The sequence below is a fragment of the Pseudophryne corroboree genome, unplaced genomic scaffold, assembly GCF_028390025.1.
Source record: "Pseudophryne corroboree isolate aPseCor3 unplaced genomic scaffold, aPseCor3.hap2 scaffold_558, whole genome shotgun sequence".
Taxonomy (NCBI): Eukaryota; Metazoa; Chordata; class Amphibia; order Anura; family Myobatrachidae; genus Pseudophryne; species Pseudophryne corroboree.
In genome coordinates this window covers 142425-159186 of record NW_026970158.1, presented here as the reverse complement: position 1 = coordinate 159186, position 16762 = coordinate 142425, and the positions used below count along the sequence as shown (strand labels likewise).

The 16762-nt window shown below is 45.7% G+C and overlaps 2 protein-coding genes across 3 annotated transcripts in view; both read right to left on the bottom strand.

Annotated features, from left to right (window-relative positions):
* The window catches only part of LOC135032965 (arf-GAP with GTPase, ANK repeat and PH domain-containing protein 3-like), a 179497-nt gene that overhangs the window by 85205 nt on the left and 77530 nt on the right, over nucleotides 1-16762 (bottom strand). The gene's annotated exons all lie outside the window — the stretch shown is intronic.
* On the bottom strand, nucleotides 5981-6997 carry LOC135032964 (uncharacterized). The gene has a single exon (XM_063954135.1). It carries the CDS (start codon nucleotides 6911-6913, stop codon nucleotides 5981-5983), a length of 933 nt encoding a protein of 310 aa, XP_063810205.1. The 5' UTR covers nucleotides 6914-6997.

Genomic DNA, 16762 nt, shown 5'->3' with positions numbered 1-16762 from the left:
GATAGACAGCTGAGAGAGGAGAAGAATGAGGGAGAAGATGAGTGGATGATAGACAGCTGAGAGAGAGAAAAGGAGAAGAATGAGAGAGAAGAGGAGAGGATGATAGACAGCTGAGAGAGAGGAGAAGAATGAGGGAGAAGATGAGAGGATGATAGACAGATGAGAGAGGAGAAGAATGAGGGAGAAGATGAGAGGATGATAGACAGATGAGAGAGGAGAAGAATGAGGGAGAAGATGAGAGGATGATAGACAGCTGAGAGAGAGAAGAATGAGGGAGAAGATGAGAGGATGATAGACAGCTGAGAGAGAGGAGAAGAATGAGGGAGAAGATGAGAGGATGATAGACAGCTGAGAGAGAAGAGAAGAATGAGGGAGAAGATGAGAGGATGATAGACAGCTGAAAGAGAAGAATGAGGGAGAAGATGAGAGGATGATAGACAGCTCATGAGAGAAAGAGAAGAGGAGAAGAATGAGGGAGAAGATGAGAGGATGATAGACAGCTCATGAGAGAAAGAGAAGAGGAGAAGAATGAGAGAGAAGAGGAGAGGATGATAGACAGCTGAGAGAGAGAAGAGGAGAAGAATGAGAGAGAAGATGAGAGGGTGATAGACAGCTGAGAGAGAGAAGATGAGGATGATAGACAGTTGAGAGAGAGAAGAGGAGAAGAATGAGAGAGAAGAGGAGAGGATGATAGACAGCTGAGAGAGAGAAGAGGAGAAGAATGAGAGAGAAGATGAGAGGATGATAGACAGCTGAGAGAGAGAAGAGGAGAAGAATGAGAGAGAAGATGAGAGGGTGATAGACAGCTGAGAGAGAGAAGATGAGGATGATAGACAGCTGAGAGAGAGAGAAGAGAAGAATGAGAGAGAAGAGGAGAGGATGATAGACAGCTGAGAGAGAGAAGAGGAGAAGAATGAGAGAGAAGATGAGAGGATGATAGACAGCTGAGAGAGAGAAGAGGAGAAGAATGAGAGAGAAGATGAGAGGGTGATAGACAGCTGAGAGAGAGAAGAGGAGGATGATAGACAGCTGAGAGAGAGAAGAGGAGAAGAATGAGAGAGAAGAGGAGAGGATGATAGACAGCTGAGAGAGAGAAGAGGAGAAGAATGAGAGAGAAGATGAGAGGATGATAGACAGCTGAGAGAGAGAAGAGGAGAAGAATGAGAGAGAAGATGAGAGGGTGATAGACAGCTGAGAGAGAGAAGATGAGGATGATAGACAGTTGAGAGAGAGAAGAGGAGAAGAATGAGAGAGAAGAGGAGAGGATGATAGACAGCTGAGAGAGAGAAGAGGAGAAGAATGAGAGAGAAGATGAGAGGATGATAGACAGCTGAGAGAGAGAAGAGGAGAAGAATGAGAGAGAAGATGAGAGGGTGATAGACAGCTGAGAGAGAGAAGATGAGGATGATAGACAGCTGAGAGAGAGAGAAGAGAAGAATGAGAGAGAAGAGGAGAGGATGATAGACAGCTGAGAGAGAGAAGAGGAGAAGAATGAGAGAGAAGATGAGAGGATGATAGACAGCTGAGAGAGAGAAAAGGAGAAGAATGAGAGAGAAGAGGAGAGAATGATAGACAGCTGAGAGAGAGAGAGAAAAGGAGAAGAATGAGAGAGAAGAGGAGAGGATGATAGACAGCTGAGAGAGAGGAGAAGAATGAGGGAGAAGATGAGAGGATGATAGACAGATGAGAGAGGAGAAGAATGAGGGAGAAGATGAGAGGATGATAGACAGCTGAGAGAGAGAAGAATGAGGGAGAAGATGAGAGGATGATAGACAGCTGAGAGAGAGGAGAAGAATGAGGGAGAAGATGAGAGGATGATAGACAGCTGAGAGAGAAGAATGAGGGAGAAGATGAGAGGATGATAGACAGCTGAGAGAGAGAAGAATGAGGGAGAAGATGAGAGGATGATAGACAGCTGAGAGAGAGGAGAAGAATGAGAGAGAAGAGGAGAGGATGATAGACAGCTGAGAGAGAGGAGAAGAATAAGGGAGAAGATGAGAGGATGATAGACAGCTGAGAGAGAGAGAAGAATGAGAGAGAAGATGAGAGGATGATAGACAGCTCATGAGAGAAAGAGAAGAGGAGAAGAATGAGAGAGAAGAGGAGAGGATGATAGACAGCTGAGAGAGAGGAGAAGAATGAGAGAGAAGATGAGAGGATGATAGACAGTTGAGAGAGGAGAATAATGAGAGAGAAGATGAGAGGATGATAGACAGCCGAGATAGAGAGAGGAGAAGAATGAGAGAGATGATGACAGACAGCTGAGATAGAGAGAGAAGAGGAGAAGAATGAGAGAGAAGATGAGGATGATAGACAGCTGAGAGAGAGAGAGAGAGAGAGAGAGAGAGAGAGGAGGAGAAGAATGAGAGAGAAGAGGAGAGGATGATAGACAGCTGAGAGAGAGGAGAAGAATGAGGGAGAAGATGAGAGGATGATAGACAGCTGAGAGAGGAGAAGAATGAGGGAGAAGATGAGAGGATGATAGACAGCTGAGAGAGAGAAGAATGAGGGAGAAGATGAGAGGATGATAGACAGCTGAGAGAGAGAAGAATGAGGGAGAAGATGAGAGGATGATAGACAGCTGAGAGAGAGAGAGAAGAATGAGAGAGAAGATGAGAGGATGATAGACAGCTCATGAGAGAAAGAGAAGAGGAGAAGAATGAGAGAGAAGAGGAGAGGATGATAGACAGCTGAGAGAGAGAGAGAGAGGAGAAGAATGAGGGAGAAGATGAGAGGATGATAGACAGCTGAGAGAGAAGAATGAGAGAGAAGATGAGAGGATGATAGACAGCTGAGAGAGAGAGAGAGAAGAGGAGAAGAATGAGGGAGAAGATGAGAGGATGATAGACAGCTGAGAGAGGAGAAGAATGAGGGAGAAGATGAGAGGATGATAGACAGCTGAGAGAGAGAAGAATGAGGGAGAAGATGAGAGGATGATAGACAGCTGAGAGAGAGGAGAAGAATAAGGGAGAAGATGAGAGGATGATAGACAGCTGAGAGAGGAGAAGAATGAGGGAGAAGATGAGAGGATGATAGACAGCTGAGAGAGAGGAGAAGAATGAGGGAGAAGATGAGAGGATGATAGACAGCTGAGAAAGAGAGAAGAATGAGAGAGAAGATGAGAGGATGATAGACAGCTGAGAGAGAGGAGAAGAATAAGGGAGAAGATGAGAGGATGATAGACAGCTGAGAGAGGAGAAGAATGAGGGAGAAGATGAGAGGATGATAGACAGCTGAGAGAGAGGAGAAGAATAAGGGAGAAGATGAGAGGATGATAGACAGCTGAGAGAGGAGAAGAATGAGGGAGAAGATGAGAGGATGATAGACAGCTGAGAGAGAGGAGAAGAATGAGGGAGAAGATGAGAGGATGATAGACAGCTGAGAAAGAGAGAAGAATGAGAGAGAAGATGAGAGGATGATAGACAGCTCATGAGAGAAAGAGAAGAGGAGAAGAATGAGAGAGAAGAGGAGAGGATGATAGACAGCTCATGAGAGAAAGAGAAGAGGAGAAGAATGAGAGAGAAGAGGAGAGGATGATAGACAGCTGAGATAGAGAGAGGAGAAGAATGAGAGAGATGATGACAGACAGCTGAGATAGAGAGAGAAGAGGAGAAGAATGAGAGAGAAGAGGAGAGGATGATAGACAGCTGAGAGAGAGAAGAGGAGAAGAATGAGAGAGAAGATGAGGATGATAGACAGCTGAGAGAGAGAGAGAGAGAGAGAGAGAGAGAGGAGAAGAATGAGAGAGAAGATGAGAGGGTGATAGACAGCTGAGAGAGAGAAGAGGAGAAGAATGAGAGAGGAGAGGATGATAGACAGCTCATGAGAGAAAGAGAAGAGGAGAAGAATGAGAGAAAGAGAAGAGGAGAAGAATGAGAGAGAAGAGGAGAGGATGATAGACAGCTGAGAGAGGAGAAGAATGAGGGAGAAGATGAGAGGATGATAGACAGCTGAGAGAGAGAAGAATGAGGGAGAAGATGATAGACAGCTGAGAGAGAGGAGAAGAATGAGGGAGAAGATGAGAGGATGATAGACAGCTCATGAGAGAAAGAGAAGAGGAGAAGAATGAGAGAGAAGAGGAGAGGATGATAGACAGCTGAGAGAGAGAAGAATGAGAGAAGATGAGAGGATGATAGACAGCTGAGAGAGAAAGAAGAATGAGGGAGAAGATGAGAGGACGATAGACAGCTCATGAGAGAAAGAGAAGAGGAGAAGAATGAGAGAGAAGAGGAGAGGATGATAGACAGCTGAGAGAGAGGAGAAGAATGAGAGAGAAGATGAGAGGATGATAGACAGCTGAGAGAGGAGAAGAATGAGGGAGAAGATGATAGACAGCTGAGAGAGAGGAGAAGAATGAGGGAGAAGATGAGAGGATGATAGACAGCTGAGAGAGAGGAGAAGAATGAGGGAGAAGATGAGAGGATGATAGACAGCTGAAAGAGAAGAATGAGGGAGAAGATGAGAGGATGATAGACAGCTCATGAGAGAAAGAGAAGAGGAGAAGAATGAGAGAGAAGATGAGAGGATGATACACAGCTGAGAGAGAAGAGAAGAATGAGGGAGAAGATGAGAGGATGATAGACAGCTGAGAGAGAAGAGAAGAATGAGGGAGAAGATGAGAGGATGATAGACAGCTGAAAGAGAAGAATGAGGGAGAAGATGAGAGGATGATAGACAGCTCATGAGAGAAAGAGAAGAGGAGAAGAATGAGGGAGAAGATGAGAGGATGATAGACAGCTGAGAGAGAAGAGAAGAATGAGGGAGAAGATGAGAGGATGATAGACAGCTGAAAGAGAAGAATGAGGGAGAAGATGAGAGGATGATAGACAGCTCATGAGAGAAAGAGAAGAGGAGAAGAATGAGGGAGAAGATGAGAGGATGATAGACAGCTCATGAGAGAAAGAGAAGAGGAGAAGAATGAAAGAGAAGAGGAGAGGATGATAGACAGCTCATGAGAGAAAGAGAAGAGGAGAAGAATGAGAGAGAAGAGGAGAGGATGATAGACAGCTGAGAGGAGAATAATGAGAGAGAAGATGAGAGGATGATAGACAGCCGAGATAGAGAGAGGAGAAGAATGAGAGAGATGATGACAGACAGCTGAGATAGAGAGAGAAGATGAGAGGATGATAGACAGCTGAGAGAGAGAAGAGGAGAGGATGATAGACAGCTGAGAGAGGAGAAGAATGAGGGAGAAGATGAGAGGATGATAGACAGCTGAGAGAGAGAAAAGAATGAGGGAGAAGATGAGAGGATGATAGACAGCTCATGAGAGTAAGAGAAGAGGAGAAGAATGAGAGAGAAGAGGAGAGGATGATAGACAGCTGAGAGGAGAATAATGAGAGAGAAGATGAGAGGATGATAGACAGCCGAGATAGAGAGAGGAGAAGAATGAGAGAGATGATGACAGACAGCTGAGATAGAGAGAGAAGAGGAGAGGATGATAGACAGCTGAGAGAGAGGAGAAGAATGAGAGAGAAGATGAGAGGATGATAGACAGCTGAGAGAGAGGAGAAGAATGAGGGAGAAGATGAGAGGATGATAGACAGCTCATGAGAGAAAGAGAAGAGGAGAAGAAAGAGAGAAGAGGAGAGGATGATAGACAGCTGAGAGAGAGGAGAAGAATGAGAGAGAAGATGAGAGGATGATAGCAGAGAGAGAGAGAGAGAGAGAGAGAAAGAGAAGAAGAGAAGAATGAGAGAGAAGATGAGAGGATGATAGCAGAGAGAGAGAGAGAAAGAGAAGAAGAAGAGGAGAAGAATGAGAGAGAAGATGAGAGGATGATAGCAGACAGAGAGAGAGAGAGAGAGAGAGAAGAAGAGGAGAAGAATGAGAGAGAAGATGAGAGGATGATAGACAGAGAGAGAGAGAGAGAGAGAGAGAGAGAGAGAGAGAAGAAGAGGAGAAGAATGAGAGAGAAGATGAGGATGAATACACCTGCCCTCCTGCCCAGGGTTCCCCCGTCCTACAGATCACTGCACCATCATGCCAGGCAGAGACACAAGTCACAGGTGCCGGAGACTCCCTGCAGAATGCCAGTCTTACCTGCTGTGCAGGATATGCCCACCAGCATAGGCTCCGCTCCTCTGATGCAGTTGTCCTTGTGCCAGGTACCGCCAGTGGCATACTCCTTCTTTCGGAAAGGGCCAGTAAGTAGCCGCCACAGACTGGGTCTGCTCTCTTTGCTTTCACCTAGTGGAGCTTCTGAAATAAACAGCTCCTTCCGCGAGGCCATGGTGTGCAGGGAGCAGGTGTCACCGCACTCATCCTCCCTCCTGAACTCCGCACCCCGCCGCAGCCGGAAGCTGAAGCTCTTACGCAGGGATGAAAGATTCTTCTTCGGCTGCTGCTCTGACGTTTTGCTACTAAACACATTCCAGCGTTGGCTGCTGAACATGGAGGCTCCACGCAGGAACCTGGAGCTGTGGCTGAACTCTCTCCCTGAGGATGAGGCCCCTATTGCTCCGCTCAGACGATTCAGGTCCAGGACACTCATGCTGAGAGGTCGAGATGTATTTGTGCCATTATACGGCGGGTGCTCCTGTACACAGAGGCCTCCTGATGACTGACACTTCCTCCCCGACCTCTGCTTTAGGAGGTCCAGCAGTCCTCCGAGGGAGCTAGAACTTGTATCTCGCTTGGGGCTGGTGACTCCATTCCCCACAGAACAAAGGCTTTTGGGTCTCCGCTTCTGCTGCTTGGCGGCGTGGATTGCAGCTTGGACAGCTTGACTGGATGTAGGATCAGCAACGGTCTTCACAGGGGCAGTAGTGGTCTTCACAGGGGCGGTAGTGGTCTTCACAGGGGCAGTAGTGGTCTTCACAGGGGCAGTAGCGGTCTTTACAGGGGCAGTAGCGGGCTCCATTTTTTCCAGAGGACAAGCATGTCTCAGCTCCACACTCCTGTAGGTTCTCATGGTGTGTAGTGACCTCCGGTCCACTGATGGGCCTAGAAGTCATTGCATTCCGGGAAGCAGGCCGCAGAGAGACAGCACAGATGACCCACATAGACTGACAGGAGACAGGGAGTGTAGGCACGCCTGTGGAAGACTCGCTCTCACCGTGCTGATGCTGCTGAACGCAGCGTGTCGGGACATGTGTGACAATAACAGGTTGGACGGGGAGAGGCCGGGGAGACGCACTGGAAGGCTCAGCAGTCACCTCCTACCTCACTCTTTCTGCTTCTAAAAATACTTTACATCGTTCTTTTCCAATTTCTGCTAATCAGACATGCAGCGTGTGTGTGTGTATGTGGTGTATGTGTGTATGTGGTGTGTGTGCGCATGTGGTGGGTGTGTGTGTGTGTGTGGTGTGTGTGGTGTGCGCATGTGGTGTGTGGTGTGTGTATGTGTGCATGTGTGTGTGTATTTGTGGTGTGTGTATGTATGTGTGTATGTGCATGTGATGTGTATGTGGTGTGTATGTGTGCGTATATATGGCGTGTGTGTGTGTGTGCATATGTGTTGCGTGTGTGGTGTGTGTGTGTGTGTGTGTGTGTGTGTATATATATGGTGTGTGTGTGTGTGTGTGTGTGTGTGTGTGTGTGTGTGTGTGTGTATGTGGTGTGTGTGTGTGTGTGTGTGTGTGTGTGTGTATATGGTGTGTGTGTGTGTATGCGTGTGTGCGCGTATGTGTTGCGTATATGGTGTTTGTGTGTGTGTGTGTGTGTGTGTGTGTGTATATGGTGTGTGCATGTGTGTGTATGTGCATGTGGTGTGTGTATATGTGGTGTGTGTATATGTGGTGTGTGTATATGTGGTGTGTGTATATGTGGTGTGTGTATATGTGGTGTGTGTATGTGTATGTGTTGCATATATGGTGTGTGTGTGTGTGTGTTTGTGTGTGTGTGTGTGTGTGTGTGTGTGTGTGTATATGGTGTGTGCATGTGGTGTGTGTGTGTGTGTGTGTGTGTGTGTGTGTGTGTGTGTGTGTGTGCGCATGTGGTGTGTGTATATGTGGTGTGTGTGTGTGTGCATGTGGTGTGTGTGTGTGCATGTGGTGTGCATGTGGTGTGCGTGTGCATGTGGTGTGCGTGTGCATGTGGTGTGCGTGTGCATGTGGTGTGCGTGTGCATGTGGTGTGCGTGTATATGTGGTGTGCGTGTATATGTGGTGTGCGTGTATATGTGGTGTGCGTGTATATGTGGTGTGCGTGTATATATGGTGTGCGTGTATATGTGGTGTGCGTGTAATATGTGGTGTGTGTGCGTGCGCATGTGGTGTGTGCATACGTGGTGTGTGCGCATACGTGGTGTGTGTGCATATGTGGTGTGTGCATATGTGGTGTGTGTGTATATGTGGTGTGTGTGTATGTGGTGTGTATATGTGGTATGTGTGTGTACGTATGTGTTGCGTATATGGTGTGTGTGTGTGTGTGTGTGTGTGTGTGCGTGTGTGTGTATATATGGTGTGTGTATGTGGTGTGTGTATATGGTGTGTGTGTGTGTGTGTGTGTGTGTGTGTGTGTGCATGTGGTGTGTATATGTGGTATGTGTGTGTGCGTATGTGTATGTGTTGCGTATATGGTGTGCGTGTGTGATCACTATCATCTCAGTGCCTGATCCACGTATCGCTATCATCTCAGTGCCTGATCCACGTATCACTATCATCTCAGTGCCTGATCCACGTATCACTATCATCTCAGTGCCTGATCCACGTATCACTATCATCTCAGTGCCTGATCCACGTATCACTATCATCTCAGTGCCTGATCCACGTATCACTATCATCTCAGTGCCTGATCCACGTATCACTATCATCTCAGTGCCTGATCCACGTATCACTATCATCTCAGTGCCTGATCCACGTATCACTATCATCTCAGTGCCTGATCCACGTATCACTATTATCTCAGTGCCTAATCAACGGATCACTATTATCTCAGTGCCTAATCAACAGATCACTATTATCTCAGTGCCTAATCAACGGATCACTATCATATCAGTGCCTGATCCACGTATCACTATTATCTCAGTGCCTAATCAACGGATCACTATTATCTCAGCGCCTAATCCACGTATCACTATCATCTCAGTGCCTGATCCACGTATCACTATCATCTCAGTGCCTGATCCACGTATCACTATCATCTCAGTGCCTGATCCACGTATCACTATCATCTCAGTGCCTGATCCACGTATCACTATCATCTCAGTGCCTGATCCACGTATCACTATCATCTCAGTGCCTGATCAACGGATCACTATTATCTCAGTGCCTGATCAACGGATCACTATTATCTCAGTGCCTAATCAACGGATCACTATCATATCAGTGCCTGATCCACGTATCACTATTATCTCAGTGCCTAATCAACGGATCACTATCATATCAGTGCCTGATCCACGTATCACTATTATCTCAGTGCCTAATCAACGGATCACTATTATCTCAGTGCCTAATCAACGGGTCACTATCATATCAGTGCCTGATCCATGTATCACTATTATCTCAGTGCCTAATCAACGGATCACTATTATCTCAGCGCCTAATCCACGTATCACTATCATCTCAGTGCCTGATCCACGTATCACTATCATCTCAGTGCCTGATCCACGTATCACTATCATCTCAGTGCCTGATCCACGTATCACTATCATCTCAGTGCCTGATCCACGTATCACTATCATCTCAGTGCCTGATCCACCTATCACTATCATCTCAGTGCCTGATCCACCTATCACTATCATCTCAGTGCCTGATCCACGTATCACTATCATCTCAGTGCCTGATCCACGTATCACTATTATCTCAGTGCCTAATCAACGGATCACTATTATCTCAGTGCCTAATCAACGGATCACTATCATATCAGTGCCTGATCCACGTATCACTATTATCTCAGTGCCTAATCAACGGATCACTATCATATCAGTGCCTGATCCACGTATCACTATTATCTCAGTGCCTAATCAACGGATCACTATTATCTCAGCGCCTAATCCACGGATCACTATCATATCAGTGCCTGATTCACGTATCACTATCATCTCATTGCCTAATCCACGGATCACTATTATCTCAGAGCCTGATCCACGTATCACTATCATCTCAGTGCCTCATCCACGTGTCGCTATCATCTCAGTGCCTCATCCACATATCGCTATCATCTCAGTGCCTCATCCATGTATCGCTATCATCTCAGATAAAGAATCTCATGTCTGATTAACCCACCTGCTCATAGTGCACACGTAATTGATGTTCCGTTCTTTCACATCTGAAGATATACCCCTGATGAAGCCTCACCAAGAGACAAAACGCGCTGGAGGTTCTCTTATAAATTGTGATCCCTGATCTAGCAGGTAACGATCACTTTGTTACCACATCTCTCATGTATATGATTTTATGTAAAACAGACTTTTAATAAAAATATAAAATTGGAACATATATATCTGTCTGAATGCACATAAAGGAGTTGCATTGAAGTTGAAGTGTACGACTACCGATTAATGACTATCAGGTTATAATAATCTGGCGCTCACTCACTGTAGTTGTGTATATTTTGTTTTTGGTTCCGGATAACAGGGAACGTAGTGAGAACAGCAGCCTATCTCCTATTGTATACTAAATAAACCTACTTAGCGCAGAAGGGTATTGTTACACACACACACACATATATGATACAGAATTCACCAACATGATTGGACACATTAATTAGATCACTTGACTGTGCATTATTTCCCAATGACCGCACACCTCACGTTTGATCTACTTCCTGCAGTGACCTCCAACGCCTCATCACACAGCCACAGCTGTATCCCTCCACACGTGCACATAGTCCCAGCTCTCACACAGACACAATGCACAGGGGAGCAGCACATCACTGCCGCACTATGACACACATTTATGACGCAAATTGTCAAATTTACCTCATAACGCAAATGACCACACATCAGCCTCATCCCACACAACTTGTAGGGAGTGTTTTAGTCACTTGCGCTGATTTTTTTAATGAGTAAATATATAAGTGTATAAGCCTATTATGAACTATTTATTCCTCCTATTCTGTATCATCGCCACATAGAACTATTTCATTACAACAAGGACCATTTTATTAGCCATACCCCCCTCTCGGGTGTGCGGTCGTGCGCTTGTATCCGCACGCAGTGAGTGGCTGAACGCACACCAAAGGGCGTGTGTATATCAGTGCACGACCACACACCCAGAAGTGGTATATATACATACATATATTATATAGTAACATAGTAATTGAGGTTGAAAAGAGGCATATAGCCCATCGCATTCACTCTGTATTACATTGAGTTGATTATAATGTACCTGCTGAAGAAATGTTTTTATGACTAGTTAATAACTATAAATCATGTTACACCTGGATTAACAACGTGAATATTTTAAATGTTATAACCTTGGATATCCTTTTCAAAATTCATCCAATCCCCTTTTAAATCCAATTACAGAGTCCGCCATTACCACCTTCCCTGGCAGGGAATTCCACATCCTGATTGCCCTAACAGTGAAGAACCCTTTCCTCCGTTGCGTTCGGAACTTTCTCTCCTCCAGTCGCAGCGAGTGCCCACGTGTCCTAAACTGTGTTCTTTTAATAAATAATTCCTCTGATAACTCTTTGTGATGTCCCTTTACATATTTAAAGATACAGGTTGAGTCTCCCTTTTCCAAAATGCTTGGGACCAGAGGTATTTTGGATATCGGATTTTTCCGTATTTTGGAATAATTACATACCATAGTGAGATATCATGGTGATGGGACCTAAATCTAAGCACAGAATGCATTTATGTTACATATACACCTTATACACACAGCCTGAAGGTCATTTTAGCCAATATTTTTTATAACTTTGTGCATTAAACAAAGTGTATCTACATTCACACAATTCATTTATGTTTCATATACACCTTATACACTCAGCCTGAAGGTCATTTAATACAATATTTTAATAACTTTGTGTATTAAACAAAGTTTGTGTACATTGAGCCATCAAAAAAACAAAGGTTTCACTATCTCACTCTCACTCAAAAAAGTCCGTATTTCGGAATATTCTGTATTTCGGAATATTTGGATATGGGATACTCAACCTGTATTAATAATCAGTAGCGGATCTTGCCACGGGCAAGCAGTACTTTTGCCCGGGGCGCCGCCTTCCGGAGGGCGCTGGCGCCATCCGGAGGGCGCCGCACCATGGCAAGATCCGCCACTCCTCTTAGGCGCCTCTTTTCTAGTGTATACATATTCAGCCTAGTAAGTCTTTCCTTATAGTCCAGTCCTTCTAGGCCTTTAATCAATTTAGTAGCTCGCCTTTGAACACTTTCGAGTTCACTGATGTCTTTTTTATGCACTGGTGCCCAAAACTGAACACAATATTCCAGGTGCGGACGTACCAATGCCTTATACAGCGGCATGATTACATCAGAGTCCCTTGTCTCAATTCCCCTTTTTATGCACGCTAGCACCTTACTTGCCTTCTTTACTGCGTTTTGACATTGTGTACGGTTATTAAGCCTATTATCAATGAATACCCCCAAATCTTTTTCCAACTCTGTTTCCCCTAGGCGTTCCCCATTTAATATGTAGGTTGCGAGTTTGTTTTTAGTCCCAAAATGCATAACCTTGCATTTGTCTGTATTGAACCTTATTCTCCATTTAGACGCCCAGAGTTCAAGTTTAGATAGATCATTCTGCAGAGACTCCACATCCAATTCTGAATTAATTACCTTACACAGTTTAGTATCATCTGCAAAGACTGACACTGTGCTTTCTAGGCCTATTTCTAGGTCATTGATAAATATATTGAACAGTAGTGGTCCGAGTACGGACCCTTGTGGTATTCCGCTGACTACTGGAGACCAGGTTGAGGACTTCCCGTTGACCACTACTCGCTGTACCCTGCTATCCAACCAGCTGCTTATCCAAGGCCCTCATTCCGAGTTGTTCGCTCGGTAATAATCTTCGTATCGCAGCGATTTTCCGCTTAATGCGCATGCGCAATGTCCGCACTGCGACTGCGCCAAGTAAATTTGCTATGCAGTTAGGATTTTTACTCACGGCTTTTTCATCGTTCTGGCGATCGTAATGTGATTGACAGGAAATGGGTGTTACTGGGCGGAAACAGGCCATTTTATGGGCGTGTGGGAAAAAACGCTACCGTTTCCGGAAAAAAGGCAGGAGTGGCCGGAGAAACGGAGGAGTGTCTGGCCGAACGCTGGGTGTGTTTGTGACGTCAAACCAGGAACGCCAAGCACTGAACTGATCGCAGATGCCGAGTAAGTCTGGAGCTACTCAGAAACTGCTACGAGGTGTGTAATCGCAATATTGCCAATACATCGTTCGCAATTTTAAGATGCTAAGATTCACTCCCAGTAGGCGGCGGCTTAGCATGAGCAAATCTGCTAAAATCGGCTTGCGAGCGAACAACTCGGAATGAGGGCCCATGTGCAAATAGTTTTTCCTAGGCCAATCTCCTTTAATTTGATCATCAGTCTCCTGTGAGGAACTGTATCGAAGGCCTTTGCAAAATCTAGGAAGACCACATCCACTGCTTTTCCTTGATCAAGATTATTGCTCACTTCCTCGTAGAAGCTAATTAAGTTAGTCTGACATGACCTGTCCCTCACAAACCCATGCTAGTTCTTGCTAATAATCCTAGCGAACTGTAGATACTCCTGTATGCCGTCCCTTAGAATTCCTTCCAATATTTTCCCCACTATAGACGTCAAACTAACTGGTCTGTAGTTACCCGGATGATTTTTGGATCCCTTTTTAAATAATGGCACTACATCAGCTATACGCCAATCCTTCGGTTCCATGCCAGATCTATTTGAACTATTGAAAATCAAGTATAGGAGTCGTGCTAGTTGTGACCTTAGCTCCATAAGAACCCTCGGGTGAAGTCCACCAGGTCATTTATTAATCTTAATTTTGCTTAGTCTCTCCCAGACTACATCTTCGCTTAAACAAGTATCTAACCACCAGTCATTACTGTCACTATCGCTATGCACTACTCCCACCATCAGTTCCTCACTGGTGAACACTGATGAAAAAAATGTCTGTGTATATATATATATATATATATATATATATATACACATATATATATATACACACACACACACACACACACACACACACACACACATACGCACCATAGACTGGCACTCCACATAAAAACAGTATAGCCTTGGTGCCCTCACATGGGTTTGTCGATAACACTGGATACATAGGAAGAAAAAGAGCGTCACTCCCCAGACTTTTAACCAGGGGAAAGACAGCGACACCAGGCTCATTTCCGGTGTTTAATCTACACCTTTCGTCAGGCTATGAATATACATATTCCACCCATCAGCCACAACATTAAAACCACTGACAATCTTCATCCGGCCTGGGTAATACGGCAACCTTCACCTTGGTCCTGCGTCAGCACCGGATGGCGGTTTCTCCCTGCCTGCCTTTCTGTAACGGCAGTGGGCAGAGCGACATGGTGCCCCCTAAATCTTTATTCTGGCTTGTTCCTGCCCACTGGAGAGCACATTGGCTTTCTATGTAAATTACGCATTACTGCCCATTTACAATCTACATAATACATAGGGGGATTCAATTGCAGGTGAAGAGTGCTGTTGCCGCAGCCTCCAAACACCGACAACCCCGTCTCGCAACTAGAGATGAGCGGATTCGGTTTTACTCGGATTTACTCGGTTCTCAAAATGGCATCTTATTGGCTCACAGATGTCTCGTGTCTTGGATAGGCAATCAGATGCTGTTTTGAAAACTGAGTAAATCGGAGTAAAACCCTCACCTGCTCATCACTCCTCACAACCCTCGCCCAGCTGGCAGAATGGCAGATAAGCACACAAGTACTCGCAACAAACACTTTTCTGTGAGATCTTGCTGCCGCGCATATTCGTCTGGGTGAAGGATTTACCGGCAACTGAATTCCCCCCATAATCTCCAATGCTAGAATGTATGTGGATTCAAAAGTCCTGAATATCCCAATAAGAATGAGAGAAGCGCTGATAGAACGCGGCACAGCAATGACGCCCCATCACCGCGAGGCACGGGTCAGATTGTTCTACGTTGTATGGCACACGTGGGGCGGTTGTGGTACAGAACATCTACACTCTCTGGGGATAAAAGGCAGACAGTGGGGAAGGGTGATATGACAATATATAACGTGATTATATATAACAACATATAACGGGACAATCAGTGGAAACGTGCGCGTCTGCTGCGTTCGCCACAGGTTACTATTCCCAATTGGAGGCCATGTAGATAGTAAATAAGAATTTACTCACCGGTAATTCTATTTCTCGTAGTCCGTAGTGAATGCTGGGTACTCCGTAAGGACCATGGGGTATAGACGGGCTCCGCAGGAGACTGGGCACTCTTAAAAGAAAGATTAGGTACTATATCTGGTGTGCACTGGCTCCTCCCTCTATGCCCCTCCTCCAGACCTCAGTTAGGATACTGTGCCCGGAAGAGCTGACATTATTAGGAAAGGATTTGGAATCCCGGGTAAGACTCATACCAGCCACACCAATCACACCGTACAACTTGTGATAACCATACCCAGTTAACAGTATGAACAATAACTGAGACTCTCTCAACAGATGGCTCATAACAATAACCCTTTAGTTAAGCAATAACTATATACATGTATTGCAGAGAGTCCGCACTTGGGACGGGCTCCCAGCATCCACTACGGACTACGAGAAATAGAATTACCGGTGAGTAAATTCTTATTTTCTCTGACGTCCTAGTGGATGCTGGGTACTCCGTAAGGACCATGGGGACTATGCCAAAGCTCCCAAACGGGCGGGAGAGTGCGGATGACTCTGCAGCACCGAATGAGCAAACTCAAGGTCTTCCTCAGCCAGGGTATCAAACTTGTAGAATTTTGCAAAAGTGTTTGAACCCGACCAAGTAGCAGCTCGGCAAAGTTGTAAAGCCGAGACCCCTCGGGCAGCCGCCCAAGAAGAGCCCACCTTCCTCGTGGAATGGGCTTTTACTAATTTAGGATGCGGCAGTCCAGCCGCAGAATGTGCAAGCTGAATCGTGCTACAGATCCAGCGAGCAATAGTCTGCTTTGAAGCAGGAGCACCCAGCTTGTTGGGTGCATGCAGGATAAATAGCGAGTCAGTTTTCCTGACTCTAGCCGTCCTGGAAACATAAAGTTTCAGGGCCCGGACTACGTCCAGCAACTTGGAATCCTCCAAGTCCCTAGTAGCCGCAGGCACCACAATAGGTTGGTTCAAATGAAACGATGATACCACCTTAGGGAGAAATTGGGGACGAGTCCTCCATTCTGCCCTTTCCATATGGAAGATCAGATATGGGCTTTTACATGACAAAGCCGCCAATTCTGACACACGCCTAGTCCAAGCTAAGGCCAAAAGCATGACCACTTTCCACGTGAGATATTTTAGCTCCACGGTCTTAAGTGGCTCAAACCAGTGGGATTTTAGGAATCCAACACACGTTAAGATCCCAAGGTGCCACTGGAGGCACAAAAGGGGCTGAATATGCAGCACCCCTGTAACAACGTCCGAACTTCAGGCAGTGAAGCCAGTTCTTTTTGAGAGAAAAAGGGATAGGGCCGAAATCTTGGCCTTTATGGATCCTAATTTTAGGCCCATAGTCACTCCTGACTGTAGGAAGTGCAGGAATCGACCCCCCTGGAATTCCTCTGTAGGGCCTTCCCGGCCACACACCAAGCAACCTATTTTCACCATATACAGTGAAAAAGTCTTGCTGTCACGTCTTTCCTAGCCTTTATCAGCGTAGGAATAACTGCATCCG

Bases quoted from the DNA above. Each gene is read 5' to 3' on its own strand.
- LOC135032964 (XM_063954135.1), bottom strand. From the start codon at position 6,913: ATGAGAACCTACAGGAGTGTGGAGCTGAGACATGCTTGTCCTCTGGAA.